Raw genomic sequence first — 17,761 nt, forward strand, 5'->3', positions numbered from 1 at the left:
TTATGACTTGCTGTCAAAAGACCGCGAGAAGTTAAATATGACCAGCTCAAATCAAGAAGGCGAGGCGAAACTAGTCTAGGTTCTTGATATGTTGTAATCTGGTAGTATGCTAATATCCCTTTTGTGGTTGTCATGAATGTTGTGATGCATGTGCAGACAGACACAATATTTTAAAATGTAAAGTTAAGGACATGAAGAACAGAAATCATGGTATGGTATGGATAAAGGATTTTATCCATTCCAAAGCATAAAATGGTTTTACCACACTTTACATTTGAGTCAAAAACAGTTCAAATAAAATAAAAATAAAAAATAAAATAAAATAAGTAATTTTTCCTGCATTATTTTTTTTGTTTTTTGTTTTTGTTTTGTTTTTGTTTTTTTCCTTCAGATTTCTTCAACCACCCTTGGGCTTCTATTGAGTTAGAGGGACACATTCAAGCTCAATCTCCAGCACACCCCTTTCAACATTCTGCAGCTTTATTGCTATTTCCTGTTTCACCTTCCCCTCCGAGAGCTGTATAACGCCATCCTTAACGTGCAGCGTGTTCTCCTTCACCGTCTTCCATCTCCCCGCTGGCTGTGTCGTTGCTACCTCGTTTTGTGGTTTTCCCGCTGGCGGTGTCGTTGCTGCCTCGCTTTGTGGTGTTGGAGAACCCTCCGATGCTCGTGCAGCCACCACGAGAGGTTGGATGTCGATCTCGGCCTCCCCCATAAAATCGTCTGTCGTGAATGTATCCTTGTCATACACCAGCTGCACAGTTGTTTCATGACTGTTAAGAGTCCCACATTGATAAAATAAGAGAGAACATATGGGTTTATAAGGCCATGAGTTAGACCAGTTAATTGGTTGGATTCAATCTTTTAGTGTGATTTGGCCCATGTGCATTATAGCTCAATTCTCTGAGGATGTAATGTATCCTTACCACTTTTAATGGAGGAATGGTATCTGGGATTGACAACATGAGCTTCTCATTCCAAACAGGGTTCAGATTGTTCTTTATAACGCGAGTTTTCACCGACTGCAAGACAGAAATGCTTCAGTGAAATGATAGATAGCTCGGTTTAGAGCTCGTGCTGATGACAGATAACTCGGTTTACCTGGGTTCCCAACGACAGAATAACGTAAGGGTCGCTAGTTACCATATCGCGAACAGCCAGGTTGGTACCTCTCACCACATTGACCTTTATAAGTCCTATGAATTCAACCATACCTGCCTATAGAACATGCTGGCTGTAAGATCACCCATAAAAGAAGGTTCCATGTTTGCTTACTTACACTTGTTTAAAACATAGGACAGAACAAAGAATGAAACCAAGAAATACATAAGAAAATACGAGAAAGCCAGGATAACTAAGGATACAAACTTGTAACCACAAGGTCACGCGTTCGAATCCCAGCTTTCTTAGTTTGAGCCAGTCAGCTATAGGCAACCTAGACTGGTTTACCTCCTTGTGGTCTTTTGCCAGCTAAGGTCACAAGGCGAGATTTACCCAGTGCACAGTCTTGGGTAGTGACTGCGGATTTCCCTAGTCACCCAAAAACGAATGTTCGAGATGATGCCATTCCCGCTAGGAGAACTTACCATTGAACTACTTTTCCTACTCTTGTGGTGATCAGATTCTTTCCTTCTCCGGCTATGGCGGAAATGCCCAAAGCCATGGGCGCGATGATGGCTATTCGAGTGCTTCTGTTCATATTGGAGTTTCCTCTCGGGCGTTGTGCTAGAATAATAGGCTAATGTATCACAATAAGAGGAGGATGCAGAAGATGCAACCGGACATAGCATATGTACATCGTAGTTCAGAAACTGTTGCTTCTCGTATTTTCTCCTGGGCATCCAAAAGGCGGATCTTTGTTTTCAGCAACGGAAACATATTAAGCGTGCAATTCCCAGGGAGGAGGGATCAAACGTATTATTATTACCTTATAAAGTCGGTGCGCTCTTCTATAGGTGAATCTGGTTTTGGCTTCTTAAAATTATCTGGAAGGGCGGCTTCATACTTCATGTTTGCAATGGCGTTGCCACCCATTTCTATGAAAGCATCGACTTGGTCATTTGTCCACTCGTCCAGACTCACCGATAAAACCTGGAATCAAAATTTTTGTGTACTAAAATTAGTGTTGCAAAAATCACGCCTAGGCGCCGATTAGTCGGTGCCTAGGCGCTAGGCGGTCAGCCTCCTAGGCGGCCCCAGGCGCTCTAGGCGGCCCCCAGGCGCATAGCTATTTTTTCAACATTGACTAAAATGTATTGCTTACACACACACTGGGTTTGTTTGCCTTTTCTTAGTATATATGAAATGCAACAAAAAGGATAGAAAGAGCATTAGTTCCATACCTTTGATATATGCACTCCGAGACTTCTATGTACACCAGAGCACTTGATACATATTGAAACACCGAGACTCACTGATCTGAATATCAACAAACAGGCATATATGAATTGCGTGAAAATGGGGAGAAAAGACTTACTTACGAAGATAGAAACACAACCTTGCTATCCCGGGGGGCACATTATTGCTTTTTGCAAACAATCTTTAGAAAACATGTATAATGTGGCATAGCTCAGACGATGTAAAAACAGGTTCTAAATTATTTAATCGTTTTGATACTTACATCCATTTCGGATCTGGAGATCCACAATCAGCGCAATTTTTATTGTTGGATTCTTTCAACAGAGCCTGCAGTCTAAGCCGGGGACCTGGTGTAGATAATAGGGAAACACGTATAATTCCAGAGAAACTAGAATCCAAAAAATGCCAGACAATATATAGGTGCAATAAACACAACATCGAAGAAGACACAAAAACCATGTATAAATATTACAAAAGTGAAGCAGAAACCAAACAGCAACATCCCAATTCTAGGAAACGAAATTGAAAAGTAAGAGATGGCGTACTTAAAGATTTGTCATGTATATCCATTTGACGACGAAAACTTGGGGTGATTTCCAATTGTAGAAGTTCATAGAGGCAGGAGCCTTCACCACGTGAATAAACTCCTGTTACATTTAAGATACGGATAGCAAGGAATAAGAGATCAATCTTTCTGCTCTATAGAGACAATTGTAATAAGCATGTAAGATAATGAAGAAACATCATGTGTGAACTACATCATGAAAAGGGAACACGTTAAGGTAATAAAAAGAAGATACTGAAACGATTCTTTTGTAACACAGAAAGACCAAGTGAAATTGAAAACATGGAGAATGCCCAAAAATGAACCCAAAGGAATACAATTCCAAAAAAACTTATACACCATCATGTACACAAATCATGGCAATGCCATCAAAAAATGGGGATTTTACATCTTGGGGGCAACCCCAACCAAGTTGTTTAGGCCGTTGGTTTGGTAACCTTAAGGTTCTGCAAGTTCAACTCTCGGGTGGGAGCGGCCTATTAGCCTTCTTCGTTTGAGCTGATCAGCTATGGGCAACCTAGGTTGGTTTGCCGTTTATCTCATTGTGGTCATTTGGTGACTAGGGTCACAAGGCAGGATTTAACAGGTGCACACCCATGAATAGTGGTTGTGGGTTTTCTTCGTTATCCAAAAAAAACGAACAAACCATCACTTTGGAAAAGATCAAATCTGCATATGACTACAAACAGAAAATAATCTTGTTTCCCTTTCCTTACAATCATCTCTCTTGGTTACATTCATTCAATCATGTTCTTCCCTGAATTTCAATTACAATCTTTGGCCAAACTACAAGGAACTAAACAAATTCATTCAAAGCCAAATAAAATGCTTCAAACATAGGAACTCCTTCCCAATTATAGCTTTAAATTGAATGCCAAAAACATGGAAAAACAGAACACAAAAGAAACCTTAATAATCCATGAAAATGGAACTACCTGAGCCATTGTTGCCGTCTGTATTGCCCTGATGGATAGACATCTTCTCTGATTTGAAAGAACCCAGATCACAAATGCATGCACTATAGTTCTATTGAATTCTCTCTCCTGATCCCTTTTTCACACTGCAATTACGCTTCCACCCAAAAACAAAAAACAAACAAAAAAAAAATCAATAATCCGACATCAACAAACGCATAAAACAACGAAAAAGACAGGAACTTTACACCGTTTCGTGTCAGAAGAACATCCCGGGTGGAGTCTGAGGGCGAAATTGGGCCGCAGAATTGGAATTGCAGGGGCTGGGTGGATGAATATGTGTATATGCATGTATGTGCATATACGGATATATGATTCATATATGTTGCTGAAAATAGAAAGGAAGAAACATTGCGAAGATTCACAAGATTTCGGACTTTTGTTTCGGTCGTAGGAGGATGTTTCTTTATTGGATTTAGGAAGAGGAAACAAAAGTCGAAAATGGTTAGGATGTTCTTCCTGGGATAATAGGCAGGTAGGTAGTTGCCCGATTACCAGACAAGACAATATCTCGTCCCGCGGCGCCTATTTTCTCCTCTACTTCACATTTTCACGTTTTCTTTCCTTCCTTCATTTTCTCTTACTATTTTATAATTTTAATTATTAATAATTAATAATTAATATTTTTATTTTTAATTTCTTTGGTTCTTTTTTTTTTTTTTTTTTTTTTTTTTTTTTGTGTTTGGCAGTTCCAAAGTTTTCGTAATTATTGTGTTGAGTTAATTCCACTCCAGAGGTCCATTGTCTTAGGTGACAAATTGACAATTTCAAATTTAGTCTCAGATCGTTTTTGTCACTTAATTATTATATTTTTATATTTTTTTATATCACTTTCTTATATTTTTTTCTCATGCTCAATATTTTCTCATGCATTTACTCTTCTACTTTCTCTACGATAATATTATCTTTAACAAAATTTGCTATTTCTTAAAACATATTTTTGAATAGAGAAAATTACATTTTTGGTCCTATAACTATAAGGGGCGTGTTAATTTCAGGACTTGATTTTAAAAACTAACAATATAGTCCTATAACTATGCAATTTCTAACACATTTGGTCCTCCCGGCCAAATCGCCGGTGAAATTTGGCCGGAAAAATCAAACCCATTTTAAATTAAATATGAGTAAGGGCAAAACTGTCATTTGAACTTCAAGTTTCCGGACCCAAGATTCGTTTTTCAATTCGATGGCGAGCCAGAATGCAGTCCTCAGGTGTTCCAAATCCAAGGAAACATTCGTCAACCGGTTTTCACCTGCAAGTTTAGTTTTCGAACCATTGCAGACTGAAATCAACGGTCCAGGTCCGTCCTGTCTTCTCACTTATTTTACTTTTTTATTTTTTCCGTTTTCCTTTACAAACCGACATGCTTCATGACCACAATTACAGTGGAAATTGCCAAGTGGTACTGTAAAGGAGGGCTTGTTCCATACATATGTGTTGATGTGTTCTAAATTAAAGCTAAAAAATGTAGTTGTATTTAAATCTTCGGCGTCATTGGACAAGTGTTCATGTTTAAAGTGAAGATACGAAGCTTTTAAAACTTTAGCCCTTAACAAAATTTTCTTAGGTTGAGGTTAATTTGATTCAATTACTATTTGAAAACTCGACTACTGTTGAAAATGCAACGACATTCTTTGCTTCCTACAGTTTCTTTTCTGATCGTTATCAATTAGTGTTAAGTAGAATTGCTGAACATATTGAAGTATTGAACTGTTTGTCATCATATATTTTGTACTGCACTGTACATCATTTCTGTCGGAGCAAAGCGGTCCTAGAAGTTGGTTGAGTTCATTCGGAAGCGAAAGGGAGCGGCCAGGGAAGGAGCGAAAAGGATGGTCAATTACAGTTCATGTTCTTTCCGGTTCACCGGTTGCCGCTGCATCAATGGTGACTCCATTTGTTGCCTCTCCCAGTTCGGACCTTTGCCCCCACTTGGTCAATTACAGTTCTCGCTCCGATTTGGGAACAGAAATTTGAAGTTCAAATGACCGTTTTGTCCCCACTTATATTTAATTTAAAATGGGTTTAGTTTTTCCGGCCAAATTTCGCCGGTGATTTGGCCGGGAGGACCAAATGTGTTAGAAATTACATAGTTACAAGACTAAATTGTTAGTTTTTAAAGTCAAGTATTGAAATTAACACGCCCCCTATAGTCATAGGACCAAAAGTGTAATTTTCTCTTTTTGAATATTATATCCTTTTTATTTAAAATTCTCTACATAACCAAAATCATGATAACTCAACTGAACATGACCCCCCCTCACTTCGAGAGGTTGCTCCCACACTGTCGCTAGTGAGACTCGATCCTTAGTCATTCTTCTAAATTTTCACCTCTGTGACCAGTTTATTAGCATATATTATATATTATTAGTATAAGTCAATATTTGTTATGTTGACCCCATCCTTAGCCATCTGTATAGGATCCTCCTACTGGTAGTGTATCTTGTAACTCTTATCTATTTGTTACTGTTCAATCAAACACACGTTCCTAAACTCATCCAGTTGAGCTGCCCATGCGGGTAATTCTCTACATAACATGATTTTACATGTAAGGAGAGTATGCATTAATTTTTTAACAACAACAACAACGGGCAAAAGTAATTTTTTTTTTTTCATTTCCTTTCCAGGGCTGACTTTCAATTCATGGGTGTAGGGATTATGAATTCTAATTAATTAAATTGAGAGAATTATAATTTCATCCAAACAAACAATATAATTTTACAATTCATGGAATTACATTGGCAAAAAATTTCAATTCATGCCAACCAAACACCCAATTAGAGTTTTAATGACTTATGGACTCTTTAATATGAAATTTTTTGAAATTTTTTTTTTTAATATTTGTCATAATTTTTATAGACTATAGGAAAATTTTATGAAAGTCACATTTAAAATCCATTACATTAAAATTTTTTGAAAGTTTATTAAAGTATTGATTAAATACAGACCCTTAATGTTACACCGGAGCTACTTTGCTACAAATTTAGAAGATTGACGAAATTGTCTTGATCATTTTCTGCATTTGTACATTTTTTTGGGGGTTTATAGAATATTTAAAATTACGTACATAACTATAGAGATGTGTGAGGATTCCTAGACTGAAGTCTAAAGGATTAGAAAATTAATAAAAGAGTTAATTACCAAAATGGTCCGTTAACTATAGTAAAATTATCAATTTGGTCCATGACTATTTTTTTTAACCAATTAAGTCCCTCAACTTTAAAATTTTTAACCAATTTAGTCTTCCGTTTGTTTGACCGTTAGTCAACCGTTAACTTGAGACCAAATTGGTAATTTTGCTATAGTCAAGGGATCATTTTTGTAATTAACTTTAGGGGTGGGCAATTCAGTTTAGTTTTCTCGAATCGAACCGTATCGAACCAATTGGCTCGGTAATTTACCGAACAACCGAATGATATTGGATACTTGTATACTGAACGATTTGATAAAAAATTGATCCGAACCGATCCGAATTGTTCGGTAAAAAATTGAACTGAACCGAATGCCGTTTGATTTTTTAATAATAATAATAATAATAATAATAATAATAATAAATAAATAAATAAATAAAAAGTAAATCAAATTCCATTGCTGCTTGCTCTGCCGTTCAACTCATATTCTCACGGGTATCTTTCGTAAATGTTTGATTTGATTTCTTTATGGTTTGTTATCAAAAGTTCTCAAGAATCTATTACTGTTCAGTTGTTCGGTATATTACCGAATCTAACTAGTTTGGTACGGTTCGATTCGAGAAAACTAAATCGAATTACCCACCCTTAAAGTTATTTACCAAAATGGTTCCTTGACTATAGCAAATTATCAATTTGGTCCCAAATTAACGGTTGACTAACGATCGTTGATCAAACAAACGGAGGACTAAATTGGTTAAAATTTTTAAAGTCCCGTAATTAGTCAAAAAAAATAGTCAAGGACCAAATTGGTAATTTCGCTATAGTCAAGTGACTATTTCGGTAATTAACTCTTAATAAAATTTTATAAAATTGTAAGGAGAACTCCATATATAAAATCTTAGACGTAGGATTCAACCAAAGGGTACAAGCTTTGTTGGTGTTTTGATGACGTCTTTAGCGAATCAAATTCTATAATCTATAATTATAAATGTATTAAAAATCATGTAACAATCGTTATAAAATACGGAGTAATAAATTTATAAACGTATTAAAAATAAATATAAATAAAGAAGTCTAGACAAAACCGAATAATGCCCGCTAATTCAATTTTAAAAAATTTGTAAAATAAAATAATTATGTCGTCATCTTCTGCAGTTTCAGCTGAAACGATGGAGTCCCTAATCCTTCAGCTTCACGACATCTCCGCCGTCAAGTTCGGCGATTTCCGGCTGAAATCCGGCATCTCGTCCCCCATCTACATCGACCTCCGCCTCATTGTCTCTTACCCTAAACTTCTCTGCCAGATTTCCCGTACCCTCACCGCCGTCGTCCCTCGCTCCGCCACCTACGACCTTGTCTGCGGCGTGCCCTATACCGCCCTTCCGATTGCTACCTGCTTCTCCACGTCCAACAATGTGCCTATGCTCATGCGCCGCAAGGAGGTCAAGGAGTACGGCACTGCCAAGGCCATCGAGGGCGCATTTCAATCCGGTCAGGTCTGCCTCATCGTCGAAGACCTCGTCACCAGCGGCGCCTCCGTCCTCGAGACCGCCGCTCCTCTCCGCTCCGCCGGCCTCAAGGTTTCCGATGCCGTCGTCATGATCGACAGGTTACTCTCTAGTCTATAGTCTATACTCCTCTAATTCTGTTCGGCAATAAATGCTCTTCTCTGCATGTGCACTTGTAGGTTTGAATTCGCCCTTGTATGGAGATTTTAAGCGTAAAGCATTTTGTTTACAATCTATGAAATATGTATTATTCATTTCCACCTGCTAAAACCTTGTTTTTCATATGTTCTTTACTGATGTGTTTACAGTTCTTTTTTGGGGCATTTGTTATTATTGTGATCAACAATAAGCTAATGCTTTTGGATTGGAGTATTAGGGTTTATTTAACACATCTATTTCGACAGGGAACAAGGAGGTAGGGAGAACTTGGCTGAGAATGGGATTGCATTGCATGCAATGGTGAAGTTGAGTGAGATGGTAAGGATATTGAAGGAAAAGGGGAGGGTATCGGAGGAGACAGAGAAGATGGTGATGAAGTTCTTGAAGGAGAACCAGAAAGTGGCTGCACCAATGCCAGGGGTTGAGAAGAAGGTTGAGGTTAGGATTCCTTATGGAGAGAGGGCAAAGATGACAGCGAATCCTACCGGGAGGAGGTTGTTTGAGATAATGGTGCAGAAAGAGAGTAACTTGTGCGTGTCTGCTGATGTTGCCACAGCAGCTGAGTTACTCGATATTGCTGACAAGGTGAGGGGAAAAGGAGGAAATGATCAATTTATGTAGGCTGGTGATTTCGTAAAGTAAATAAATGATCAACATTGGATGGCTTTTTAACTAGTATATACAAATGTAGAGGACATTCGTTTGCTTTAATTTATGAAAATTTATTGCTTATATATTTTCCAGGTTGGGAGAGAAATTTGCATGTTGAAAACCCACGTCGATATATTGCCTGATTTCACTCCTCATTTTGGCTCTAAACTTCGATCTGTAAGTTGGTTTTTCACAGTAGTATTGTTTTGTTTCTTTCTTCTTTAAGTGAGCAATTGGCCCTTTGATTACTGTGTAAGAGAACAAAATCATCTAAAATAGAACTATTTGTATGATAAATATCGATATTTGGTGAATGATTAGATAGTTGAGCCAATAGTTGTTTGATTCTACGGAAGAACATAGTATGCAATGCAGAGAACTGGCAAATTGTGTTTGTCATTATTCACATTATTTGTCAGAATTTGGAATAAGGTAATGAAACAATTTGGTTCCTTTAGATGGATATTAGCATACAGACTTCAGGAAAGGTGGAAACTAATATGGTGGTTCTCTCCCCCTTCCCCAAGATTCTGAGAAATTGGGTGGCATAAATGCATAATCCTCTGTTATATGTTCCTTCCTAGGTCCTTGCCCATTGAATCTGTTTCTTGTTGGGAATAAAACAGGACTTAATTGCCTAGTATGTAGAGAACTAGAGATTTTTGTTTTTTTTTTTCTGGGTTGAAGTTGCCGAACCATATTTTATTAGTTTGCTTATGAAGATTGCAGAGAAACACAACTTCTTAATATTTGAAGATCGGAAGTTTGCTGATATTGGCAACACGGTTGCAATGCAATATGAAGGGTGAGTGAGTGCATTTGCAGTATAATAGGCTTATACTCCTTTCTCTTGCTCCCATTAAATTATCATTTGAACAGTCTACTCATGTTTGCAGTGGTATCTTCCGTATATTGGATTGGGCAGATATAGTTAATGCTCACATAATTTCAGGTCCGGGAATTGTGGATGGGCTGAAATTGAAGGTTTGCCATCTCTCACTCTATATATACACATACTATTATGCTGATGCTTTTCACCTCTGGACCTACATAATGCTTCGTTATTCATATGTGAGTTGCACCATATGCTTCACTTAGGGTTTGGCTCATGGTAAGGGCCTGCTCTTGCTTGCTGAAATGAGTTCATCGGGCAACCTTGCCAAGGGAGAGTATACAGCAGCAGCAGTGAAAATTGCCAATGATCATCCAGATTTCGTGATTGGCTTCATCTCTGTAAATCCTGCAGCGTGGCCTAATGGACCTGGAAATCCGGCGTTTATTCATGCAACCCCTGGTGTTCAGCTGGTAGAAGGTGGAGATTCTTTAGGCCAGCAGTACAACACCCCATATTCTGTAAGTTCCATTGTTTACCTCTGGATTCACGCTTAAATGAAATGACAGAAATGACAGATGCTATTGTGAAGAATTCTTAACAGTAGATTCTTTTCAGTTTTAAAATTGTAGTAGAAACTTTCATTGTTAAGTGTTAATCATAAATCATTATTCTTTTCTTCTTTTTTTTCTATTAATATGTAATGGAAATTTCTCTTTTGAGAGTATATATCATTTTCCTATTTCTGCATTGTTGTTTCAGGTCATTTCTGAAAGGGGCAGTGACATTATAATTGTTGGTCGTGGAATTATTAAAGCAGCAAACCCTGTAGAGGCAGCTAGAGAGTACAGGCTCCAAGGATGGAATGCATACATGATGAGCTGTAAATAAGTATGAAACCTCACCCTCTATTTTCTCTTTTTATTTCCACTTTTTCCAACATTCTTTCAGGGTTTCTGCAAAACTGTGACTGCTGTTGTGTCAGCAATATCACCTATCTAGATATGAACATTACATGTAATTGAAGTCCACACTACTGTTTTACTATAGTATACCTAATACCCTATTTGGTATATAGTCACCATGTTCACATGTTTCTGCATATGATATGTTGTCCAAACAGTAAACATAAGACTTCATGATCACATGACAAAGAACTGGCCTAGAATCCACCTCTTGAAACATATTTGATGCACAAGACATACAAAACATTTAGTGCATAACTAGGCATTCTCACTCATGTATTTCATGGACAAGCAAAGAGATCTTGCTTCATATGTTCAAAAAATACATGACCAAGAGAAATGGTTGGACTGCTAAACTGAACAAAATGTCTCCTAAGGTAGAAAACTAGAAAACATTTGTCTAGAGAAAACCCAGTCACTGTTCTTTCCATATCCTACCAGTGACTCTTAGTTTCAACTCCTTTCGATCACCACCCGAGAAAAATAGGGCCATGTTGCGTTGAATGATGAGGCCATCAAAACTGTCACGAACTTTTCGATGGCTATCCCTTATACTTCTTGGCACCCCTTGCCAAATCATCTTCCTCCCATTCCCTCCAACTTCAAGACTGTAGCTGTAGTTTTTAGCTTCATTATCATCTCCCATGAACCGCAAGAATGCTATGTAAACTGGTGCCATCCCCAACTGAAATGCTTCAAAATGCAAGCAAAAATACTGCCCAAAGCAACTGAAAACCTGGTATCAAGTCAAAAATAAAACACAACATGAACTGGTATGCTTTGTAAAACGAATAAGTAAACAGCTTTCATAGGTAGCAAGTAAAAATAAACACAGAACATGAACATGAACTGGTATGCTTTATAACACATAATAAAATAAACAGCTTTCATAGGTAGTCCACTGACAGTCAGTGTGGAGTGTAGGGCAAGTGTTCTTAGATAAAGGGAATTGAGCATGTCCATGACTGCTCATCTCACCTCACATATACAGCGGTGTTTATCAAAATTATATTGTTGCACCTTAAGCATAGCATGGCAGAGAAAAATAAGTTGAAACATTAAAAAGTAGTGCTTACTGTAAGCATCCATGTAGCATTCTCAACTTCGTGTGGATTTGATTTAACATAGCGATGGTTGAAGGTACTTCCACTATGCATATCAACCTTGTGATCATCTTTCAAATGAGCCACTAAAAAGGGAATGTCACCAATCACTGTGCACTCTGATCCTGCATAAGGACAATTATAAGGTCTGAAAGCACATTGGGATTCATGCTTCAGTTTGCTGTAGTAAGGATAGATCCCCATGCACCCAAAGTCCTGATATTTACAAGGGAGCTCAAGAGATGCAGCAACCTTCTCCAAAGCAAGACATCTAATATTACCAAGCTCATGCCTGCAAGTTGGGCAGCGGTTGTGTACCCTGGGCTTGCAACCAGAACACAATGTGTGACCATTGCAACACTGGACAATAGGATAAGTTAGTATGGAAGGACAAAAACAGACACAGCAAACATGATTGTAATAACCCTAGCATCTTATAGATGGGTGCTTTGATTGTATGTTCACAACTATTATACTGAAAAGTTGGTGAACATATCTCTTGATTGAATCTTCAGAAATAATATGATGATGAACATTAAGGCTTCTCGAAAGTGATTGATATGCAGGGTAGTTAACACGCTAGCTACTACCTTTAGAACTTGATTATCACCAATGTCACAGCTCATTACTTGTAATGATTAATACCGTTTATTCATTGGCAATGATCAGCCATGAGCTTAAACGTACATACGGTTACCACTTCTAGCAGTTCTACTTATCAAATGCATCAGATCCAACTGTTGAACCAATATAGTATGAATGAAGACGTTTTTCATATATGTTGAAAACCATTCTATTCCATTAGATAATCTGAAATTTCTACCCTTTCAAGCCCTTCTATTCTTCTAAGTAATCATACCTGATGAATTGGTGGATACATGGCATTTAGGCACACCGGGCATTCCAACAGTTCACGAACATTGCTAGAAACAGTTACATTAGGTTTTAGAGTATTCTGCATAGGCTCACTGGAAAGTTCACCAACATCCATTGAGTCTTCATCTTGTGGAGGATCAATGACCTCAGGTTTACATCGGATATCATCAAAATAAGGACTTCCCGTTGCCATTGATATTAATTGCTAATATAGTGATTGGTCCCTCCCTGAACACGTCACCTGTGTTAGTGTCTCGTCACCTGTGTTAGTGTCTCAGTTCAGCCCATACATTGAATTTGCATATACAAGTTTAAAAGAAAGAAGACAACAGGCACCAGAAACTGCAATGCTAACATTAAGGACATTATTATGAACTTCACATTTATTTCAAAGGTATTTATCAACCCTGTCCTTTATGGCAACTGTGCCATCTCTTCTGTCAATGCCCAAGAGTTTAACTGTATATTATGGGTTTGTATACCTACTGCAGTAAAACAATATATCTTATTATGGAGAACTGGAAGCAAAGGGCAATGCTAAAATCCTAGTTCATTCCATCAATCATGTCTAGAATATTTAAAACAAAAGTTCATTTATAATTAGCAAAAATGTTGCATTTCATATGTGAAACAATTCATTCAAAGCTATGATTCCTTCATCATTTCGATGTTAATTTCAGGGGAAAAAAATAATAACGTTAGCTCTGTAAAACTGTAAAAGCTTCAAAAGGCATGAACTAATGCACAATGGCAGACACGAAATAAGCAGATCGAAGCAAGAGCAATGCATATACAGTAAAGAAATTCAGGAAATGTGAAGCTTACAATGGAAATGGCACACTGAGGTTCAAAGAAGAGTCGCAACAGATCTAGACCATTCCATTCCGAAAACGACAACCGCCGTCCAACACGAAAAGAAAAACCATTCCAATCGGAGGAGGAGAAACCCTAAGAAGAAGCCAGGCGGCAGGGAGGCACTATCAGCTCTGCAAACTCAAAAGATGGAGACAGAAATGATAGGGATACATGAAATGGTGATTTGAAGAGGAGCAAATGATGGTGTAGTGAGGAGAGATTTGAGGAGCAGAAAAGGGGGATTTCAATTTTCAAAATAAAGGCGTGTCCTTTTGTGCGCGTTCCGGGAGAGAGAGAGAGAGAGAGCGTATGTCCAGAAATTAGACGTCTGACAAGCGGAAGCGGCACAGAAGAATTGGGCCCCGCACGCGCTCACAAATAAACACCAGGGCGGTGCCGGCGGGTCTGTTTAGTACAATTACAAAAACAAAAACAAAAACAAAAATTAAACAAACAAACAAACAAGTTCCTATCCTACCTATTGTCATTTTTAGGGAAATAATTTTGTCCCTAAAAATTAATCACTTATTGCAAGACATATGACTTTCACATCAATTTTTAAAATGAATTAGTTTGAAATCATGCATTCAAAGTGAGAATTTCATAATCAAAGAACAAAAATAAGAAGTCATCAAACTTATAGACTAAAAATGGAAACGCTTTAATAAAAATGTGTAGTATATTATATTATGCATAGCTATAGCTTATAGACAACATGATAGATCGTAAATTTTTTTGCAGATAAAAGTCTTTAGCATGCTCGAGGATTGCAGTGGATTGAGATACCTTAGGCGCAATTGTTGGTGATCATGAACCAAAATCGATTTAATATCCCTAAAATAATATTTATATATATACACACGAAATATATATAAAGTATTATTTGATATATATCCAAAACATATATATATATATATATATATATATATATATATATATATATATATGCCGGAACCAACGGTTATATATACATGTATATCTACGAAAAGATATACCAATATATATCAACAAATTAGGGTTGGGGTTCAGCCTTTGGAATAATATATATCAACAAAAAAGGAACATATAATCCTTGGATTATAATTCCAAGTCAACAAGAAAGAACGGATTTTTGCTTAGAGCATAATCCAAAACAAGAAAGAAGGAGAAGGAAGAAAGATTAGTACGAGTTAGGCAAAGTGTCTGTCTTTCCTTAAAACCTTATTTGCCACCTCCCAAAAATGCTAGGAGCGTTGTGGCCTAGGCTTCCAAGATAAAACGTATAACGGTTCGACGTTTGAGTACCCAAATGAACGAACCCGGCGAATAAGAGCACGGGCAGAACACAGCTTCAAGAAAAGAGTAGAAGCAGAGGTATTTTGAGGCTGGAAAAATTATTTTTCTTGTGTGTTAAAAAAAGCTACTGCTGAACTCCTTCTTATATAGGGATTGAAGAGTGAATAGCCTTTATTATGGCATTTAGGGGCACCCCTACAACTCCTGTAACAGCAACCATTTACATAGGTTTTAATTCAAAATTGAAATTGAAATTAATTAAAAAATTAAATCATGTAACAGCTGATGAATTAGAACTCAACAATTATAATAGGGATATGCTTTTCTGGTTCGTGTATACTGTGCAAAGTTTCGGCCACTGCCACTTCAATGTTTCGGCCATTTGGCCGAAACTTGAAATTTCAAAGTTATTTGCAATGAAAGGTTTCGGCCACTTGCCCGAAACTAACAATAACAACACGAAGGCCACTTGGTCGAAACTAACAATAACAACACGAAATCGTGACTTTGTCGGAAAATGAATACAGAAGTTTGGCATAACGACTTGCCAATTTCGAGAGAGAGCCTCTATGCTATACAATTCAATAAACTTAAAAAGAGTTCTTGTATAAATAGTAGGGCAAATCCTCTTCCCAAGCCAATGTGGGACAAAAGCTCTTTTTTTCCCTTCATTTTCCAACTCAAATGGGTCTACTTTGAGAATCAATATCTCATTCACCCATTATCCATTTTTAGCGTACAATATATCAATCTCTTCGTCTCACTACGAAGAACCAGAATCCATTTTGACCCGACCCAAATCAAAAGTGGACCCCACTGATAATTGTATCACAAAATAACCACTTAATATGTCATTTTAAGCTATTTTTTCCAACAGCAATTTCAACATATTCTTGATGATGATATTCTTAACATTTATCCCTATAAAGAACTAACATTATACTCCGTGAATGATCATGACTTGCAAATTTCAATGTAGTTTCAACTTCCAAAATGGTGGTTTGAGTAAACAGATCAGAGGGTGAAAGTGGTGAGATTCTCTTCAACTTCAACCATTCCCACCTTCCATTTGGTGTGCAGACAAGACTTGCTGCTTTATTTTAGATTACAAGAATTATATATATATATATATATATATATATATATATATATATATATATATATAGCTCTCATATCTTAATGCACCAAATTTTCAAATTTCTCCTCAAGTGTCATCATCAACCCACTTGTGGTTAGTTGGATCTCATGAATTGTTTATAAAACTTGAATCACTAGAGAAGCATCTTATCATCTCATAGTTGAAACTTGAAAGATATATATATATATATATATATATATATATATATACTTATATCACTTTTTCCCCCTCAATTATTTAGGTAAGCACATTAGCCCCCTCAATTATTCTAAAAGTGGTGCTTTTTCCCCGTGACATATTAAATTGACATTTATACCCTTAAAGTAAACATTTTATTTATTTTACTACTCCAACAAATTATTGCGTATACGTAGGGATGACCACGGATCAGTTTGAATTGAACCGGATACTAAAGCAATTGAATTAATAGTTTTCGGTTATAATTCAAATCTAGAACCCAATATTTAAATGTCAATGTATTAAAATTATGTATCAAAAAAATTGAATCTTGAACCGTGAACCGGCGGTTCCGGATTCGATTCGCGATTTTGAACCGTCTTTATTTTAAAATCTTATTTTTTATTTTAAAATAGTATAAATTCAACAATAAATGTATTTTATTTTTTCAGTTCGGAACATGAACCGTCCGTTCCGGTTCACGATTTTAATAAACTCGATCTAAATATCGAATTTCGATTCTAAATTGTAATTGGAATATTTCGGTTTGGTTGCTATAGTGTTTGTTTGGTTTGATCCAAATTATGGTCATAATTTGTTGGAGAAAAAAAATAAATTAAATATTTAGTTTAAGGGTAAATATGTCCATTTAACATTTCAGGGGAAAAAACAGCCCCTTCAATAATTTAGGGGGAAAAAATGCTATAGGTATATAACACAGGGGGGAAAAGTGCCATTTTCCCTATATATATATATATATATATATATATATATATATATATATATATATATATATATATATATATGGATCAATGTTGAAAAAAATCGTTAGGCGCCTGGGGACCGCCTAGAGCGCCTAGGAGGCCGACTGCCTAGCGCCTAGGTGTCGAATAATCAGCGCCTAAGCGCAACTTTAGCAACACTGATAGGGATGCACTTCAGTGAGAACGAGCGTCCATCTCAGGAGAGAAAATAAGAACTAATTTGAGCTAATTGTTCATTTGAGATGATCAACGGATCATATGTAATTTAAAAACGCATAGAACCTGTTGAGCATTTATTATATAAATAATAAATGTACAATCTAATTTTTGATTAAGAATTTTAGTTGAGATTTAATTCCTAGACCTAGAAATGCCAAACTTGTCTTCTAGTAAAATTTATTTATATATTTTTGATAAGTGGTTTTTATT

The 17,761-nt window shown here is 36.7% G+C and overlaps 3 protein-coding genes across 7 annotated transcripts; 1 reads left to right on the plus strand and 2 right to left on the minus strand.

The window, feature by feature from the left end:
* Nucleotides 1-208: 208 nt before the first annotated feature.
* LOC109180429 (probable ADP-ribosylation factor GTPase-activating protein AGD11) lies at nt 209-4,440 on the minus strand. 4 transcript variants are annotated; one of them, XM_019330029.1, is made up of 10 exons: nt 4,086-4,440; nt 3,859-3,983; nt 2,904-2,984; nt 2,621-2,705; nt 2,343-2,418; nt 1,928-2,091; nt 1,587-1,833; nt 1,102-1,218; nt 927-1,022; nt 209-754 (listed from the first exon to the last, which is right to left on the minus strand). In XM_019330029.1, exons 2-10 carry the CDS (start codon nt 3,899-3,901, stop codon nt 416-418), a joined length of 1,248 nt encoding a protein of 415 aa, XP_019185574.1. In that variant the 5' UTR covers nt 3,902-3,983; nt 4,086-4,440; the 3' UTR covers nt 209-415. The 4 variants fall into 4 exon arrangements, with proteins under 4 accessions (XP_019185574.1, XP_019185565.1, XP_019185546.1 ...); XM_019330020.1 differs by having other exon boundaries at nt 2,904-3,002; XM_019330001.1 differs by having other exon boundaries at nt 2,904-3,005.
* Nucleotides 4,441-8,121: 3,681 nt separating this feature from the next.
* LOC109180447 (uridine 5'-monophosphate synthase-like) lies at nt 8,122-13,898 on the plus strand. The gene is made up of 8 exons (XM_019330041.1): nt 8,122-8,638; nt 8,942-9,281; nt 9,441-9,524; nt 10,070-10,152; nt 10,244-10,331; nt 10,446-10,700; nt 10,942-11,070; nt 13,804-13,898. The coding sequence occupies exons 1-7, from the start codon at nt 8,166-8,168 to the stop codon at nt 11,068-11,070; spliced, it is 1,452 nt and encodes a 483-aa protein (XP_019185586.1). The 5' UTR covers nt 8,122-8,165; the 3' UTR covers nt 13,804-13,898.
* LOC109180454 (E3 ubiquitin-protein ligase SINAT5-like) lies at nt 11,201-14,313 on the minus strand. 2 transcript variants are annotated; one of them, XM_019330055.1, is made up of 4 exons: nt 13,949-14,313; nt 13,107-13,351; nt 12,221-12,607; nt 11,201-11,880 (listed from the first exon to the last, which is right to left on the minus strand). In XM_019330055.1, the coding sequence occupies exons 2-4, from the start codon at nt 13,314-13,316 to the stop codon at nt 11,560-11,562; spliced, it is 918 nt and encodes a 305-aa protein (XP_019185600.1). In that variant the 5' UTR covers nt 13,317-13,351; nt 13,949-14,313; the 3' UTR covers nt 11,201-11,559. The 2 variants fall into 2 exon arrangements, with proteins under 2 accessions (XP_019185600.1, XP_019185608.1); XM_019330063.1 differs by having other exon boundaries at nt 13,107-13,384.
* Between the last annotated feature and the right edge of the window lie 3,448 nt (nt 14,314-17,761).

The sequence above is a fragment of the Ipomoea nil genome, unplaced genomic scaffold, assembly GCF_001879475.1.
Source record: "Ipomoea nil cultivar Tokyo-kokei standard unplaced genomic scaffold, Asagao_1.1 scaffold0188, whole genome shotgun sequence".
Taxonomy (NCBI): Eukaryota; Viridiplantae; Streptophyta; class Magnoliopsida; order Solanales; family Convolvulaceae; genus Ipomoea; species Ipomoea nil.